Below are 17,771 nucleotides of genomic sequence, written 5' to 3' on the forward strand. Positions count from 1 at the left end.
ATGTGAGGTTTGGATGAACTAGGCTACAGTAGGTATGAATGGAAAGGTAGGATCAGGGACATGCTGGCCCCCTGATTCAGCCCAGGAAAAATAGTTGGAGTGGCCCTCATTGCGCGCTATAGAGAGAGATCTCTCTATAGCACTGCTGCTACTCAAAGATTTGCCGTTTCAGATCATGACAAGTGACAAGCCACTGGGCCAATTACTGTACATGAGTTATATTTTGTCGTTGTCAGGTGGAAACCTTGTATGTCCAAAACCGTTTGTTTTGTATTTATCATTTTAAAAATTATTTAAAGTAGTGAAAACAGCCGATCTACAAGCACACAACGCCTCGCGGTGCGAGGCGTTGTGTGCTTGTAGATCTGCTGTTTTCACTACTTTTGTGCAACGGCCTTGTATGGTGAAGCAAGGCTTTGCTTTGCGAAAGCGATACGAGGTTTCTGCCCGACAGTGACGATTTACTTTGTTGGCCGCCCAGCCCCCAAAATGGAACGAAGGTCGACATTTTATTTAGATTTTTTTCCTAATGGCCGGCCTGGACCGGCCAGGAATGAACCGGCCGTTTGGGAGTTGTCCCGCTTTTCCCAATGGCCAGCACGTCCCTGGGTAGGATTATGTATCAGTGGTTCCCAAACTTTTCAGGTCAAGAACCCAAAAGAGAGATTAGACGTTTGTTTGCCTGGGACCCAAACTTGTGTGAAAATAGCAGATCTACAAGTGCACAACGCGTTGCAAGCTTGTAGATCGGCTATTTTGTAGATCGGCTATTTTCAATACTTCTTAATTAAAAAATATATATTTATGGAATTTCTTAAATTTGTTTGTTTGTTTTAAAATGTATTATTTTATTGAAAAAAATTGAATTTTTACTCGAGTCGTGACTCATACGAAATTGGTCCGTGACCCACAAATGGGTCCCGACCCACTGTTTGGTTGGGAAACAGCGCAGTAGATAAATAATACATTATAGTGATCGTACCTGCGACCAGTCGGTTGTGACCCATCTGGGCGGGCACTCCTGCGTGGCACACGGCTGCTGGTTTGGGAGACTGACGGAGGGACAGAAGGTGTCGGGCAGCTCCAGCACGCTGCCGTCTGCCAGCCTCTGTTTGCACAACAGCTCCCTCCTCTGGACGCCGCCGGCACAGCTCCGGGAGCACTGCGGACAGAACACACATGCTGGTTCTCAAGTTCAACGTCTGGGTCCCGCCAAAACCCACTGTTGAGAAACTGCGTGCCATACTGCACGGGGCTTTTACTGACAAGGCTGGATTGAAAATGACATTGATTCAATCAAGATGTGCTAATTAATTGCAGAGAATGTATCACCAGTTTTGGGATTTCATTTAATTTGTGATTATGGTTATGAATCCCAGAGACGTCTAGTGTGTGTGTGGTTAGGCAGAGAGAGAGAGTTGTAGACCTCGGTACAGCCGTCGTCATAGTATTGACAGTCTTGATTGATATCTATTTAGCAAAAACTAGACTGTTTCTAACCTCAATTATTGTCTATCCATCAAATGTATCAATTATTATTATTATTATTACGGTAACTGTTTCTTAGTTTAATTTTCACCCAAATGTAGACATTGCCAATCCCCCCTGTGAACTGTAATCCGGTTCACTGTCAGGCTTCAGTGGCTAATGTATGTTTTGTAATAATAATAAAAACCTACAAAGTAACTAGTAACTAAAGTTTTCAAATAATTGTAGTAGAGTAGAAGTACAAAATGTGTGTCTGAGATGTAGTGGGGTAGAAGAGTAAAAGTGTAGACAATTGGAAATAAGAGGCAAACATTTTGAAAATAGCCGATCTACATGCTCACAACGCCTCGCAAAACGAGGCATTGTGAGCATGTACCGGTAGATCTGCTATTTTCACAATAGAACCATGTTATACAAAATGTAATGCCTCAACTCTTAGTGCTCTTCGGGGGGTCCCCAGTTAAAATGTGATTATTTTGGGGGTCGCGGCCTGTAAAGGTTGAGAACCACTGTCATAACGTACCTGTCCCCAGTCTCTTGGGTCCCACAGCGGAGGGCAGTCAAAGCGGTTGCAGGCCTGGACGGGGGTGGGCTTGGGGGCGCGACACTCCTCGTCCCGGACACTCTCTGTGTGGTTTCTGTCCCGCGAGGGCCGGTGGGTGCACGCCACGGTGCGGGTCATCAGACCCACCCCGCAAGTAGCGGAACACGAACTCCACTCTCCCGTCTCCCACCTGTGGGATTCAATTGGATTGTGTCTGGGTTATGCTAGCATAAGTGGCTATATGGTTGCTTTCCTAAATGTAACCGCAAAGCATATCACTTGCATTCATTTGGCACGCACGCACACACACACACACACACACACACACACACACACACACACACACACACACACACACACACACACACACACACACACACACACACACACACACACACACACACACACACACACACACACAGTATATATGTATACTCTCTTTCCAGTTAATTGTGAATGCATTTCTCAAAAGCTAAACACAATTAAGAGTTTCTTAAAGTAGTTTCGTTACCTGACATACTGTAGCAATTGTTAGACAACTACTTTTACAATTGTTAGACAATTACTTTGTTACTCGTCAAAGTGTTAGCCCACCCAACAGTGATTCCAATCAGAAGGCTGGATATACTGTTTGAATATACTGAAGAAACCTCTACAGTCAAATGAGTTACTCACTAAATTACAATGGGCATATCATGGCAGGTGGACACTTTTCCTGGGGCTGCATTTTCTAGGCAGCTGGCTAACAGCAAATATCGGTCTCTCACCAACAATGTCCCAATGTTTTAAATGAGAAAAAGCATATGAATTGCGAATAAATAGAGATATGGATAAGAACATCACAGACTGTTCACAAACCGTTTCCTAAAAATGTGTGGGAAAACCGTGGGGTAAACTCTGGCCCTGGGCCTCCTTTATCCTCAATAAGCCTGTCTAATACAATGCCAGGAGATCAGGGTGATCAATCCCTCGCCGGGATTTTTCTCAGCATGTTTCTCGGGTTACACCGATCTCGAAAAAGGTGGCGGCCAGTGCCAACTTTCACATTGTTGCATAACACACGTCCAACCTCAGTCACAAGCCCTTTACGGAGATCCCTGAAATCATTGGTTTGGAGCGAGATGGCAGCCACTTCACTCGTCCGCTCTGACAGATCGGGTGATATTTCAAAACTATTCCTATTTACACGAGGCTTCCAGAGGACCGAGGAGAGTTGGGAACGGAGCAATGTTTCTGCACCGGGACCTGCGGCTCAAAGCCAAAGCCTTATGGCTGGTTCCCTTCAGAGGGGAACGGGATCCAAGTAGGGAGGAATATGGGAGGGCGAGGAGGCCTCAGGGAAGGGGGTGTCGGGCCAAAGGCAACAAGTCCAACGCAGCGTTTGTTGTGCCTGAAAACAAGAATCAAGGCCTGGAAAAACAGCCCCGAGGTAAGGCTGCAAGCCTCTGGGTTTTCCTGACATGGGTGCGAGCGGGTGGAACACCGGCGCCGTGCACGGTGTTAACTCTCAAATCCCGGGAACGCGCCGAGTCGCGTTAGATTTTAACCACTTCAACCATTATTTTATGCTTTAACTTTAGAGTCGGTGCCGCGCTGCGAGCTTGTAGATCTGCTATTTTTGAAAAATCGTGAAAATGAGTGCAAGTCTTTGAATATCTTTGACCCGATCTTTGACCCGACTTCTAAAAAACTTCTATAAATCCTTCCTCTAAATCATGCTGTTCTCAAACCTTTTCATGTCAAGGACCCCCAAAATTACAGGTATTTGGCCGTGGACCCCCATCTCAAAATATGTTGTTCCAGGGACCACCCAGAAGTAAATATTTAGTTACAAATGTTCGCTTTTAAGTACCTGTAGATGTATTCAAAGACTTGCAAAAAAAAAAAAAAAAACATGATTTTTCAAAAATAGCAGATCTACAAGCTCGCAGCGCGGCACTCGGTGCCGCGCTGTGAGCTTGTATATCTGCTATTTTTCAATAGTTAAAGCAGTCAATAATCCTAGGCCTAAATGTGTTAACTCGAAACGTGTGGCCAAACAGACAATAATCTACTCACCGTCGTGCCGCAGCTCGGGACAGATTAACAACACGCCGTCGTGTTGTTGAACAGGGCACATATATCATTTAGAAAAGGAATTGAAACGGAATATTGTGTACATATTTACACACATTGCAGCAATAACACGCGTATTTACACACATAAAACTGACTTAGTGCCGTTGTTAACGATTCTGGCAGTTCCACAACACCGCCGTGACAGATCTTCTCTGCATCATCGCAACAGTTTATGGCCGATGGTGATGATGTTAAGTGGGAGAAAGTGAAATATTACAGAAAACTGTAAATGGCATTATGAAACGATAGCCTCTATCGATCAATCGCTAAACCCATTACAATAACCCCCGGTGGTATGGATAGTACACGCTGGTAATCGAAAACCTTTTTACGCAATAGGGGAAAACACAATAACAGCATATTCTCTGGCATTGCACTCATCGCAGGCTATTTCCAGGCCTTCTCAAATCATCGCCATCTTGACATGTGATCACAGAGCAGAGCACCATTTACAGTAATACGAGACGCCAAGTACAATGTCCATTTGTTTCTGTTATGATAGTTTTCCGAGGGTTTTTAAAACGGTAGCCTCCCCCTACGCTTCCATGCTGTCAAAACACCTATATTTCTTTAACCCTTTATGACATATGGAACGCATCTGCGTCGTGTTAGACTTGAACCCATTTAACTATTATTTTATGCTATTTTAGCTATTGAAAACTAGCAGATATGTAAGCTCCCAGCGCGGCACCAAGTGCAGCTGCAAGCTTGGAGATCTGCTATTTTTCTTTTAAATGGAAAAACACAACATTTGAGGAAGTCTTTGAATATTTTGACCCGATTCTATAAAAGTCTTCTAAATCCTTCTAAGGTTTTTGAAAAAAAACACATGTTTCTATGTCAGTGGTGCTCAAACCTTTTCATGTCAAGGACGCGTGATTATGGATCCAACTGGGAAAGATGGATAACCACGCCCCGGACTCATTTTTGAAGCTTGTGATTGGCTGAACCGGACGTAGGGAGCGCTCCGTTGTAGTCACTTGGACCGCGCGAGGTGCACCAAAACCCAATTATCATGGCGTTTATCGTGCGCTTGCCCAGGCCTTACGGCCTGGGCATAAATATAACGATTGCATTCACCACGGCTTCGTAACTCGCGCGGCGCTCCGCCGGCCGCGCGGCCCTGGCCCGCTCTTCGCGGCCACTCGCGCCTGCGGCGCTCGGGGGCGAAGAGCAGGACCAAGGACCGCTGGCCTTCGCGCCGCTTGCAATGTCGTGGACAATAACTGAAAACGAGCGCTCTATGCCGTTTCCATCCATCTTTCCCAGTTGGATCCATAATCACGCGTCAAGGACCCCTAGAATTATAAGTATTTGACCGCAGACCCCATCTCAAAATATGTTGTTCCAGGGACCCCCAGAAGCAAAGATATGAGTTAAAAATGTTATACATATTCAAAGATTTGAACAAATAGTCACGATTAAAAATAAATAAATAGTAGATGTACAAGCTCGCAGCGCGGCACTCGGTGCCGCGCTGTGAGCTTGTATATCTGCTATTTTTCAATAGTTGAGGCATAAAATAATGCTTAAAGTATTAATGCGTAATAATAATGTGTACCCGGCTTAAATGTCTTAAAAATGTTTCTTCCCTGTGGGGGAGGATGGATGAGGATGACACCACGGAGCGGAGGCCCAGTGAACATGCATGGACATCTGATCTCTATTGTGTGTGACTCAGACTGGGCTCGGCTGGCTGTCCCACTGGCTTCATTTCCTGCTCGCTGAGACACAAGCCATCCATTTGTTTGTCAGGCTGATTCAGTGTCACCGGGAGTTAATGTGCCCATGAAACCCAGATGATTTAAAGGGGGGTGATGATGAAACCCTAGATTTGGTAGTTTTGTTTTCTCCAGTTCAGGTTAAATACTACTATTTCAAAAAAAAAAAAACACAATAGGCTGCGTACAGTATAGCACACCGTGATGCAAATTAATAACAGCTGTGCTAGATTTAACCACATGAAATCTAGCGCCTCTATTCCGGACATAATAGGCTCAAATATTCAGAACATTCAGCGGAAATAGCAGAGCTATGCGTTGTGACCTTGTAGATCGGCTATATATATTATGCAAAGATATTTGTTGGGGGGGAAAATCACACCCAGTGTGAAGTGAGCAGTGCCTTTTATCTATAGTTATGCGCTTAGTGTCCCACGAAGCTTGGCCAATGCCAAAGCTGTGCGGGACGGACATACGGACAGACATACGTACACAAAAAGCCAGATGTGGGAGCGGTTACAACCGCTCAAAAAAAGGGGGCCAAGTAGTTACGTTGTATACAGTAGATTCAGAGGGATGTGAAGACTCGTGTGAAGTACCTGCTTAGTAAAAAGGTTAGTAAAATGCTAATTATTTTACATGCCACATCTTCATTCAGGAGACATTGCATAGGGCAGGGATCTTCAAAGTTTTCAGGCCAAGAACCTCTTAACTGAGAGAGAGATGAAGCAGGGATCCCTCTACATGTAAATGTTATGCAGATTTTCATCGACTTGTTTGACAGCACTGTCGTCAGTCTATGTTGGCTTTGTATGTTTTTTCAGACATTTAGCCACTTCAATCGTCGATACGTAGTAAACTTGACCTTTCACTCTGTACTTGGTCTGCTCTTTTTGACCTCTACACCAAACCTCTTTGCTGAAAATAGCCAATCTACAAGCTCCCAACCCTAACCCTAACCCTCCCAGCGCGAGGCGTTGAGAGCTTGTAGATCTGCTATTTTTGGTTAACGTTCGCCTTTTTTAATTGAAAATAATTATGTCACAAAAGGATTTGGACTGTATTAACTCTGAGGACCCTCTGTTGAAGACCCCTGGATTGGAGGGTCCTACAGTACAGTACCTGGGTGGGCAGGGCTGGATGTTGCAGTCCTGGAGGAGCTGGGGGGGACGGCGAGAGCTCACACACAGGCTCTGGTCCACCGTCTCCCTGGTCTGCTTGTTGAGACACATCACCACCGCCTCCTGCACACCTGACAACATAAAGCACACACAACGCAATTAAGCAATCAAGGTCAAGGTAAACTTTATGGTCCACAAGGGAAATTTGGCTTGGGCTTTCACCCTTGCTGCTGCCACACACAACATCAGTGACAAAAGACACAATAGAAATACATACAGAGGGGGACACAACATTACACAACATTACACAAGTGTACAAATAGTAGGCTTGGGTATCGTCTGCGATACTTTTAATGTTATCGATTGCATGATGTCGATACTATCGGGTATCGGTTCACATAAAAACGAACGATACCTCGTTTCGATACTCTTGAATGCACCCCTGGCCGGTCGCATCTGTAACAGTTGGGCTACTGAGAGTTTAATGACTGCTTTAGTAGGCTACATTCGTTACTGTGGAAACTAGCCGACAATAGCCTATAATGTTTATTATTATGATGATTATCCAACATCTATACTCTCCGCTCCGCCACTGTGTGATCATAATCATCACCTCTGCTCTACTGCAGCAAGGGTAGAGCAGTTAAACTTAAATAAAAAGTATCGAAAATGGTATCGTATCGATTCCCAGGTATCGAAAAAGGTATCGTATTGATTAAAAGGTGAACGATACCCATCCCTAACAAATAGTGGTCCCTAGGCCGGTCCCCCTTGAAGAGGCCACCATGTGCTAATGACCAAAGGAGCCGCCATTTTGCCCTTACGTTATACCCTGGGAAACCCCCGTGTCAGTTGGGGAGCACGCATTCATTTGGCGGATTCATTATTCTCAACATCTGCATTAAGCTGGCAGGAGATCAATGTATTCCTCGAGGATGTAAAAGTGACTGGTGTTTGTGGGAACCAAATCAATTTGTTTATCATCAACGCGTGCTTTGGCAGAGCCTTCTTAAGCATAATGGATTGATTACGCTGAGGAAGGTTCTGAGGAAACGTGTCCAACTGTCCATATGCTGCCTGCGCCCATCGAAATATGAAGGCACCTGCAGGACGTTTCTGAGCTGTGCACCCATGAAAGAGACTACTTGTTGAGACCGAGTTCTGCTTACATTCTTCTAAGTTAGGGGTTCCCAAAGTTTTTGGTCTCAGGGCACCCCATAAATATTTTTTTTAATCCGAGGCACCCCTACATTAAAATGTTCACTCCCAGTACCTTATATTTATAGCATATTTGTCGGGTGGAAACCTTGTGTGTCCAAAACTGTTCGTATTGTATTTATCATCAAAAATGTACTAAACTAGTGAAAACAGCAGATCTACAAGCACACAACGCCTCGCATCGCCTATGAGACCGTCAAAAGACATACACATTTGAAACTTGGAAATACGAGGTTTCTGCCCGACAGTGACAACATTTTAGTGATTATGTTGCGAGGAAAACGTTGAGATAATAGCCATTTTGGTTAGAACTGACTGAAAATAACTTTGTACTCCAAATAAATTCTAAATATTATCAAATTATCTCGCAGCACCCCTGGACTGCCGTCACGGCACCCCAGGGTGCCCCGTCACCCACTTTGAAAACCCCTGTTCTAAGTTACAGTACTGTACATCAATAAGTTGACATACATTTATAAGGTTCCTATACCTTGTTGAACCAAGAACACAAATACACACACACACACAAATGCGCGCACACACACGCACACGCACTGTTCTCGTGTCTGTTACCCTCACATTAACATGCTCACACACATAAAAACACAACATATCGCTAACAGACGTTGCAGGGAAGCAACCAAAATATTAGGCGCCCCTTTACAAAAACAAGCAGCGATTGTATCTAATGGAGCCTAATGTACGTCGTCAAAACAACATGGCTACACGCTGAAACTGTGGGTCGGCTCAGCGCCGCGATGTCAGGCTCTGTTAAAAGGCAGGGGAACATAAATAACTCAGCAAGTCTGCTTCTGATGTTTGGGGACAATAACAGGGAGGCACAGCGGTGTGATGGTCCACAGGAGCACAGCCCCGGGGTGTGTACAGTACGTGACATCCGATACGGGTCTCTAATCATCTACGAATGGGGGAACGTGTTGGGTGTGGGTGCGTATATGCACACACACACACACACACACACACAAGCAGCGAGGCCAGACCAAACCAGCCTGCGGCGCTGTGCAGAAGTGTACTTTCACAATGACACGCTTAGGAAGACATAACACAACACACACAATAGACAAACATTATTCCCATGCACTCAAAGACAAGTACACGCATGAACACACACACACACACACACACACACACACACACACACACACACACACACACACACACACACACACACACACACACACACACACACAAATTATGCAAGCATAATCAGAGGGCACTCTCACTTATATGTAAACACGTACATTCACACAAGCACAAATGTATAAACACACACTCGCGCGCACACGCACACACACACACACACACACACACACACACACACACACACACACACACACACACACACACACTCTAACTAATTAAATCGACTTTAATAATTTACTTGAGTATTTCCAATTTCATTTTACTCCACTTCCACTACATCTCGGATCCAAATATTGCACTTTTACTCCAGTACATTATTTGAAAACTTTAGTTACTAGTTACTTTGCAGATGTAAATTATAATATTATAACACGTACATTAAACACTTTTAGTGTTTTAAGTATATTTTGATGACAATACTTTCATACTTTTATTCAAGTACGTTCTGAATCCAGACTTCTATAATGCAGTATTGATACTTTTACTTGAGTAAAACATGTGAGTACTTATTCCACCACTGCACACACACTGGCATGTGGCACTGAATGCTTGGAAGTGGAGGTGAGGAGATTAAAGTGGCCCCTAACTCAGGTTGGCAGGATGTTTGGGAAAGCCATTCATGTCTGGCACCCAGTTTGCCCGGCTGCTGTTGTGTGAATTGGTGATGTATGACCTTTAGAGTTAAACTCGCTACACCATCCATTATCATCCTACCGGTATGTCATGAGGCTCACTTGTACTTCAAAGGCCTTACAGGCATGGGTTTAGTCACCCATTGACATGGTGTCACCACCCATTGCTGTGACTTCATACAAGGGTATTGTCATAGTAAGTGGCACAGATTTACTGTTGCTGAGAGAGAGAGTCACATAATCTTTGCCTGCAAGAACTTAAAGGACAACTTTGTTTTTTTACAACAAGGGTTCATATTTTAGATTGTAATTAAAGAATATAAAAGATGACTGTTAAAATTATGTAATTTACTTCTTTCTATTGTTTTAGAGATTCTTATTTCAGTGGCTGGGGGCATGTGTAAAAGAGGCTAAATATGTAATTTTACACAGAATTAGCCCATTCCAAAGATACAACGCAACCTTTCATGGTTTGATGTGACTTATGGGGGCTAGAGCAATAAAGAAACTGCTGGCTTATTGTGTCTAAAAATACATATTTAGCCACTTGTACGCATGCCCCCATGCGTACGCATGCCCCACATTTTAGCACGGTAAACGCAATAAAACAATAGAACGAAGCAAATGAAAACATTTTAACACTCACCTTTTCTTTTCCCTAATTACAATCTAAAATATGAACCCTTGTTGTAAAAAAACAAAGTTGTCCTTTAACAATTTTGCTGCCATTTTAAACCAAATTGTCCTTACCTTTTAACGTGGGCACGCGCACGCATCATGAACAATCTGTGCGCGACTCATCTAGTAGACGTGTAGACTCGATGACAGCTTTCGAATAAAAAAAAACCCATTGAAATAGACATATCCGTTGCCACGCTGTATCCCTGCTTATCCGCCAGTGTTTACATGAAAAAACATTGAAAAAAGCCAGCTGTGGGCTTTGGTAACACGTGGACACGTTCGCGCACAAAACGCACGATATGTGCGGGGATCATAATCCAGGCGTGTAGAGACTGGATCAAAGTTTCCAAACGCAAAAATCAGATTGAAAAACGAGCTTTCCATCGCCGAGTAGCTTTACGCGAGACTACAATGTAAACCAATGGAGGCGGGACTATGGCCCAGGCTCAGACCGGATACGGAAAGCTAGATCCGGTCCAAACGGGAAATGCGACCGGATACAGTTAGGGGGCGGGCCTAAAGTCTCCGAAACGGATATATACAGCGATCATACTTTTAATCGTTTCATAATGATTAAAGCTAATTAAATTTCCGGGAACGACGGGCATCGCAGAGAGGTACAACGGGAAATCCCCGGTTTTGACGGGGATCGCAGAGTATGAGTTAAGCTGAGTAATGTACATGTGTGAACATACACAATAAATACTTGTATACAGACAGTACACACTGCTATGGACAGTACAGATGATTACACTATTATATAGTGATTAGATACAGTTGTACACTAATACAGCAGTACAGATGAATGTGCATTCTATTTAAAAACCATACCAGCAGCCTAGCAAGTTTAGTCGATCGACTACGACTCACGGTATAGACAGTTAATTCTTGACTTTACTCCAGACCATTTTCCAAAGCAAAATGCGGATTGTTTGATTTTCGGGGAAGCCATTGCATTCCATCAATTTCTGTATGGTGAAATCAACTGGCAGAGACTCGAAACTTGCTTGAGATAGATCTTTCAACACAGTGAACTTCATGGCACCTTCTTCTTGTCATAGATAGATAGATAGATACCTTTATTATCCCAAGGGGGAAATTGTGTTTTATTGCATTTTAAAGCATGTATTGATTTCCCAAAATAAAAGATATATTTACAAACCAAACTCATACAACCCAACATTGACTGTAAGTTCAATACAACAACTTAGGGGAAAATGTAAACAATCAATAGAGATACTAATGGGGAAATGGTCTGTATTTATGGCAATATTATGGCAAAAAAATACGAGTTGACTATGACAGGTTTTATCATACGGTGGTTATCAGTATCATGTATCATGTATCATGTATGTATTATGTATGTATTATGTATGTATTATGTATGTACTGTATTTACTGGGGCAGTGAATGCGTTAATATACGATTTTGTATCATATACATTAACAATACATTTTGAACTACTTGTACCGTGTACAAGTAGTGTGGTCCATTTGGTTCCATTTGTACACTGTCAGAGTAAAGGGAAGACCTTGAAATTTAAAAGTTTGAGAAACACTGCCATACTGTACCTCCTCCACAGCTCTCGGAGCACTCCGTAAATCCCTCGTACTCCCAGTCGTGCAGCTCCTCCCTCTGGGGTGGACCTGTATCCTCCTCCTCCTCCTCCTCCTCCTCCTCCTCCTTCTCCTCTTCCTCCGCTCTTCCTCGTCCGTCCGGCCCGGCGCAGGGAGTGCGGTAGCAGGGCTGGAACGCCGCCGGCTTGACCCCCTCGCACTCGTCGTCGGGCAGGTCGGCCACCGTCTGGGAGAAGGACAGCAGCACCTGGCACTTGACCGCCCGCCGCTGGGTGCCAGCGCCGCACGTCCTGCTGCACGGCTTCCAAGGGCCCGGGATGAACCTGCATGGTGGCAGAGGGAAGGGGAGGGAGGCACTCAGAGGGATGATGGGTGTCGACGGGTCACATTTAAACCATTTAGATCAGGGGTCTTCCACGTTTTCAGTCCAAGGACCCCTTAGTTGAGAGAGAGAGATGAAGCAAGGACCCCCCCAACCTGTTCATAGATTCCATGGAGTTTCATCTTTTGACAGCACAATGACAGCACCATCATCAGTGTATTTTGGATTCTTGAACCGTCAATACTTAATAAACTTGACCTTTCACTCTGTACTTGTCTGCTCTTTTTCCCCTCTACACCAAAACTCTTTGCTGAAAATAACTAATCTACAAACAAGGCGTTGTGAGCTTGTAGATCTGCTATTTTTGGCTAAAGATATCCAAATATAGATGCTAGGGTTCAACATAAAAAAGGAGAAAAAAAGTTTCTAATACATAAAGATTTGGAGGACCCCCTGAAGTAACTCTGAGGACCCCCTAGGGGTCCCAGACCCCTTGTTGAAGACCCCTGATTTAGGTGCTGTTGAAAGCATCACTTTAGATTTTAACCACTTTAACCATTATTTAAAGCTACTATAACTATTCAAAAATAGCAGATATACCGTACTCATAGATCTGCTAATTTAGAAAAATCATGAAAATTTACATGGAAAGGTTTGAGAAACACTGATCACAGAAACATAGGTTTTTCAAAAAAGGATTTAGAAGACATCTTATTGGGTTCATTACAGACATACAGTAGGGTATGCTGTACAGCAGGACTATTCAACCTGCGGTCCGTGGGCCGCATGCGGCCCCTGCGGCATGTCTATGCAGCCCGTCATGGTCATACCAGTAGAATATATTTTGTCTACTTTCAGGGTGGATAAATCATTTCTCATGTAATCTTTCAGTTTCTCTCCAAAACCTCTAGGAAACTATTTTTGTCTTGTTTTATACAAGACGTTTTTGGGTATTTTGTCTGTTCCAAAAGAAGAAACTTAATTTCATCACTAATCATTCCACAAGAATCTTTTTTTGTTCAACGAGGTTTGGCCTTATAGATGGAAATGTGTCTGTTTTTTTGTGTAGACTACTCTGTACCAGTGTGTAACAAAATCATTGTCTAAACGTCCACAATAGGACCGTCATTTTTAGCTTGCGGCACTTGGAATTTTGGCTGAGTGGCTCCTGAGCCATCTTGAGTAGCCCTGCTGTACAGTATACTGCATGTGTAGTGTGTGTGTGTGTGTGTGTGTGTGTGTGTGTGTGTGTGTGTGTGTGTGTGTGTCTGTGTCTGTGTGTATGTGTGTGTGCATACAGTGTATATATGTATATTACAGAAGGAAGTAGTTACATATGCAGTCATTGGGTGCGCAAAGACACGCACGCGCGCGCACACACACACACACACACACACACACACACACACACACACACACACACACACACACACACACACACACACACACACACACACACACACACACACACACACACACACACAGCAGATACCGGCAGATTTCTTTTTGATTCTGATGTGATATGGCTTCGTTGCCAGAGTGGGAGTTCTGACTGGGGAGTCGTGCGATATATGAAGCCTTATGGAGAATATCACAGTGCTTTTGGCATCTCTCTGCCTCACACAGATTTTTGTCATTTGCTGCTAAGTTCATAAACTGACAAAGTATTTGTGAAATCCAGTCCTGCTGTGGTTAATTGAACAGCTGCGAGGCATTAGGGCCGGCCTCCCTAGGATAAGGCGCTTTGATGCACGTCCTCGTCTTTAAGGCTGGATCAGAGAGGGGAAATGCTACGACATCGGTGGACTTTATTGGCCAAGAGACGAACGCAAGGAAGGCCCCGCCTGCCAGCCTGCTGTCAAATCCTCAGCGTATGAGGGATGCAAAGGGTGAGGAGAAAACAAAGAGATGAAATTTTAAATGGAGAGAAAATGAGACTTTTGAGAGCGAGAGAAAGAGAGGTGTCTAGTACAAGGTTGACAGCTATATATTATGTGAAATATTTATCATGAATTGCTACAAGTGAAGTCAGTGTGTAAAGGAAGGTCCCTGGCTGAAGCTTTGGCATTCTGTGTATTGTACTACGCAAATCATTCAACATCCCTACTGTAGTCCTTGCAGCTTTCCCAGAGCACTGGCAACCATTCCGGTATTACGACATGGCCCATACTGTTTATAACCCAAGTTTTGACAAAATGTCCATAAAAGCTTTTAATGGTTGGTTTTGATACACGTCCCAAAACCTTTACTGTATGTACCTACAATCAGTCATTACATGCACACAAGGCTTATAATGGTATCCTGTGGCTCCAGTCTGCCCGTGCATTCCACGATTCTGACAGGGCAGGGGTGCACGTGCACCCGTGCATGTTTGCATCACCAGCTCGTGTCAAGCGCTCTTCCTCGGTCAAAGCTGTCAAACCGCAACATAAAACCTCTGGCTTTTTTTTTACTAGATGCCTCAATAAAGAACTCATAATTACAGCTAAGTTGGGTCTTTATGAGTGTTCCAGGAGTCATTCGGCTTTGGACAAACAAATGAATCACCAGCCCGAGTTAGACCTTGGAACATCAGCACCAAAGTCAACAAGCGGGGCCTGCGGCTGTGTTTGTCTTCACGGGCAGTTAAGATACATCTGTTGGTCCGTAAACAATGCTCTTTTAAATCCCGTTTTGAATGTTCTGACGGAAACAATAAATACTCCCGACGTCCGACGAAAGCCTCATTTAGTTCAAATCAATTACGTTTCCACGGCAGATCCGTGCTATCCAGAGACGCCGTTGTATACAATGAGGTCGGTGAAAAAAAAGAAAAATGTGTTGGCTAAGTAAAGGAACATGCGCAGGTTTAAATTTTCAAGCCATTGCACAGTGGTGGTTAGGGGCCGAGGCTTAAGAGCTGGCGATGGAGGTGCAATAAGTCTAACGCAGGAATTTCCTTCCCCAGACCCTCACATCCGTAACCTGGCCCCCATATGGAAGGCAGATATTGTTGTTGGCTGCTGAGTGACAGCATATTATACGCAGATATTTATGTGCTCTTGAGGGGTGGACGACATGCTTTTTTTTTGCAATAGAACAAAATCATCTGTTTTGGCATCGATCAACTCTCTCTCTCTCTCGTTCTCACTCACACACGACGCTCTCATGGTCTCGCTCTTGTCCAAGGATAAGTCACAGAAGAGAGATGTTTTGAAACTGGCTAACATGGTAGCTAAACACAAGTCATGCAAGGGGTTAGTTACAGTTCAGAGATCCTCCGTATTCCCCAGATAGCCTTTATTATTCCCTAGACACCTTGGGCATGAATACATCTAAATGAATGTTGCTAGCCAGCAAATGACTAACAGCCACTTCGCCTTTGATGCTCTCTCTTACCTTCTGTGACCCTGCGCAGTATATTTCGAGGCGGTTTCCTTGCTTAAGGTCTGACAAGGCCTACCGTACATACGTTCACAGAGAGGCAACAATGTAGATGAGCCAGGAAGGAAGACGTTGTATTCCCAGGACAAAAACAATTCTGTCAGTACACGACAACCGGTTGACGTGTTATACACACGTGCAATGAAGAGACAAGTGCACGAATTGATACATATTCTTCTGAGTAACATCAAAATGAAAGGCAAGGCTCTGCTGTATATGTGTGGATTTGAACTTGACGAAAAGGGCGGTTGACGCAAATGCAGCCACAATATGGTAGAGACTCTGTGTCCCTGTCAGCGTCAATTTCACCTTCAGGCAAATCACCGTCTTGGCACTGTGAAAACACTTTTTGAAAAACTGTGTTTCTGGGACCTGTTTTTCACGTCCTTGCCTCCACAGAGTGACGCTAAATCTGTAAAGCGGATATTTAATGTTGTAAATCTCTCTCTCTTTTTGGGAGGGTTTTCCGGTTTGTGCACCTGGAGAATTTGTATGGCTTTAGCAGTGGCTGTGGCCATGTTTCTCCGCCTAAATTATAGCAAGGCTCCCACACCTGTGATGGTTTCGACAGAGCACCCCATCTGTGACGGGAAATACGGAGAGACAGCCGTGGACTCTCTGCGTCCACGTCTGAGACGCGTCTGATGACGCGTCCGTGCTTAAATAGCGGTCAAGACGCAGCTTTGTGTCCAGGACGGAGCTCCCGCGGCTCAAGACGTGAAACCGCGGCTCAAGACGCGATTCGAGTCAAAGGACGGGGCTTTGACACTACAATCGCGTCTTTTTGCGTCTTTTCGCCAAAAGACGCGGCTTGGATCGCGTCTTTGAGCCCAAAGACGGAGCTGGGACACTACAATCGCGTCTTCCGTCTCATGACGCGTCCGTGCTTAAATAGTGGTCAAGACGCAGCTTTGCGTCCCTGCACGGAGCTTGCGTCTTCTAGACGGCTCAAGACGCGATTCGAGCCGAAAGACGGGGCTTGGACACTACAATCGCGTCTTTGATCCCAAAGACGTGGCTTGGAGGCTACCGCGTCTGGCTGGAACTCGGAGCGGAGTCAAGTTCATTGAAAATAACGGGGCCGTATGTTTTGACGCGGCGCCTCCGTGAGGCCGATGAGGCTAGTGTGTGTTCCCCTTCAGACGTCTGCTGTCTGCTCTCCGTGGAAAAAAAAAAAAAAAAGGGTGTCTATTGTATGTATTTTTTGATGGAGAATTCAAATATGACCTTCTTTTTTGCATAGGACAACTCTAACCTGCATCAATTGGTATTTTATGATTGCCAATTGTACCCTATCCATCTAAAAAAACAAATTGGATCTCTATTGTATGTATTTTTTGATGGAAAATTCAAATATTACCTTCTTTTTTAGATAGGACAACTCTAACCTGCATCAATTGGTATTTTATAATTGCCAATAGTACCCTATCAATCTAAAAAAACAAATTGGATCTCTATTGTATGTATTCTTTGATGGAAAATTCAAATATTGCCTTCCCTTTTAGATAGGACAACTCTAACCTGCATCAATTGGTATTTTATAATTGCCAATAGTACCCTATCAATCAAAAAAAAACAAATTGGATCTCTATTGTATGTATTTTTTGATGGAAAATTCAAATATTACCTTCTTTTTTAGATAGGACAACTCTAACCTGCATCAATTGGTGCATCAACCTTCTCTCTATCTATCTATCTATCTATCTATCTATCTATCTATCTATTTATACTTCACCTTTAGTCAAGAAGAGAGTTCAGCCTCA

The 17,771-nt window shown here is 44.0% G+C and overlaps 1 protein-coding gene across 3 annotated transcripts in view; it reads right to left on the reverse strand.

Annotated features, from left to right (window-relative positions):
• LOC308298558 (ADAMTS-like protein 1) overlaps positions 1-17,771 on the reverse strand; it is a 252,161-nt gene that overhangs the window by 17,390 nt on the left and 217,000 nt on the right. For all 3 annotated transcript variants that reach the window (XM_080742197.1, XM_080742196.1, XM_080742198.1), the window contains 4 exons: positions 12,258-12,586; positions 6,993-7,122; positions 2,012-2,222; positions 983-1,162 (listed from right to left, as the gene is read on the reverse strand). In XM_080742197.1, coding sequence (XP_080598323.1) covers positions 983-1,162; positions 2,012-2,222; positions 6,993-7,122; positions 12,258-12,586 — 850 coding nt within the window. The remainder of the gene's footprint in view (positions 1-982; positions 1,163-2,011; positions 2,223-6,992; positions 7,123-12,257; positions 12,587-17,771) is intronic.

The sequence above is a fragment of the Nannobrachium achirus genome, assembly GCF_963921795.1.
Source record: "Nannobrachium achirus genome assembly, chromosome: 14".
Lineage (NCBI taxonomy): Eukaryota > Metazoa > Chordata > Actinopteri > Myctophiformes > Myctophidae > Nannobrachium > Nannobrachium achirus.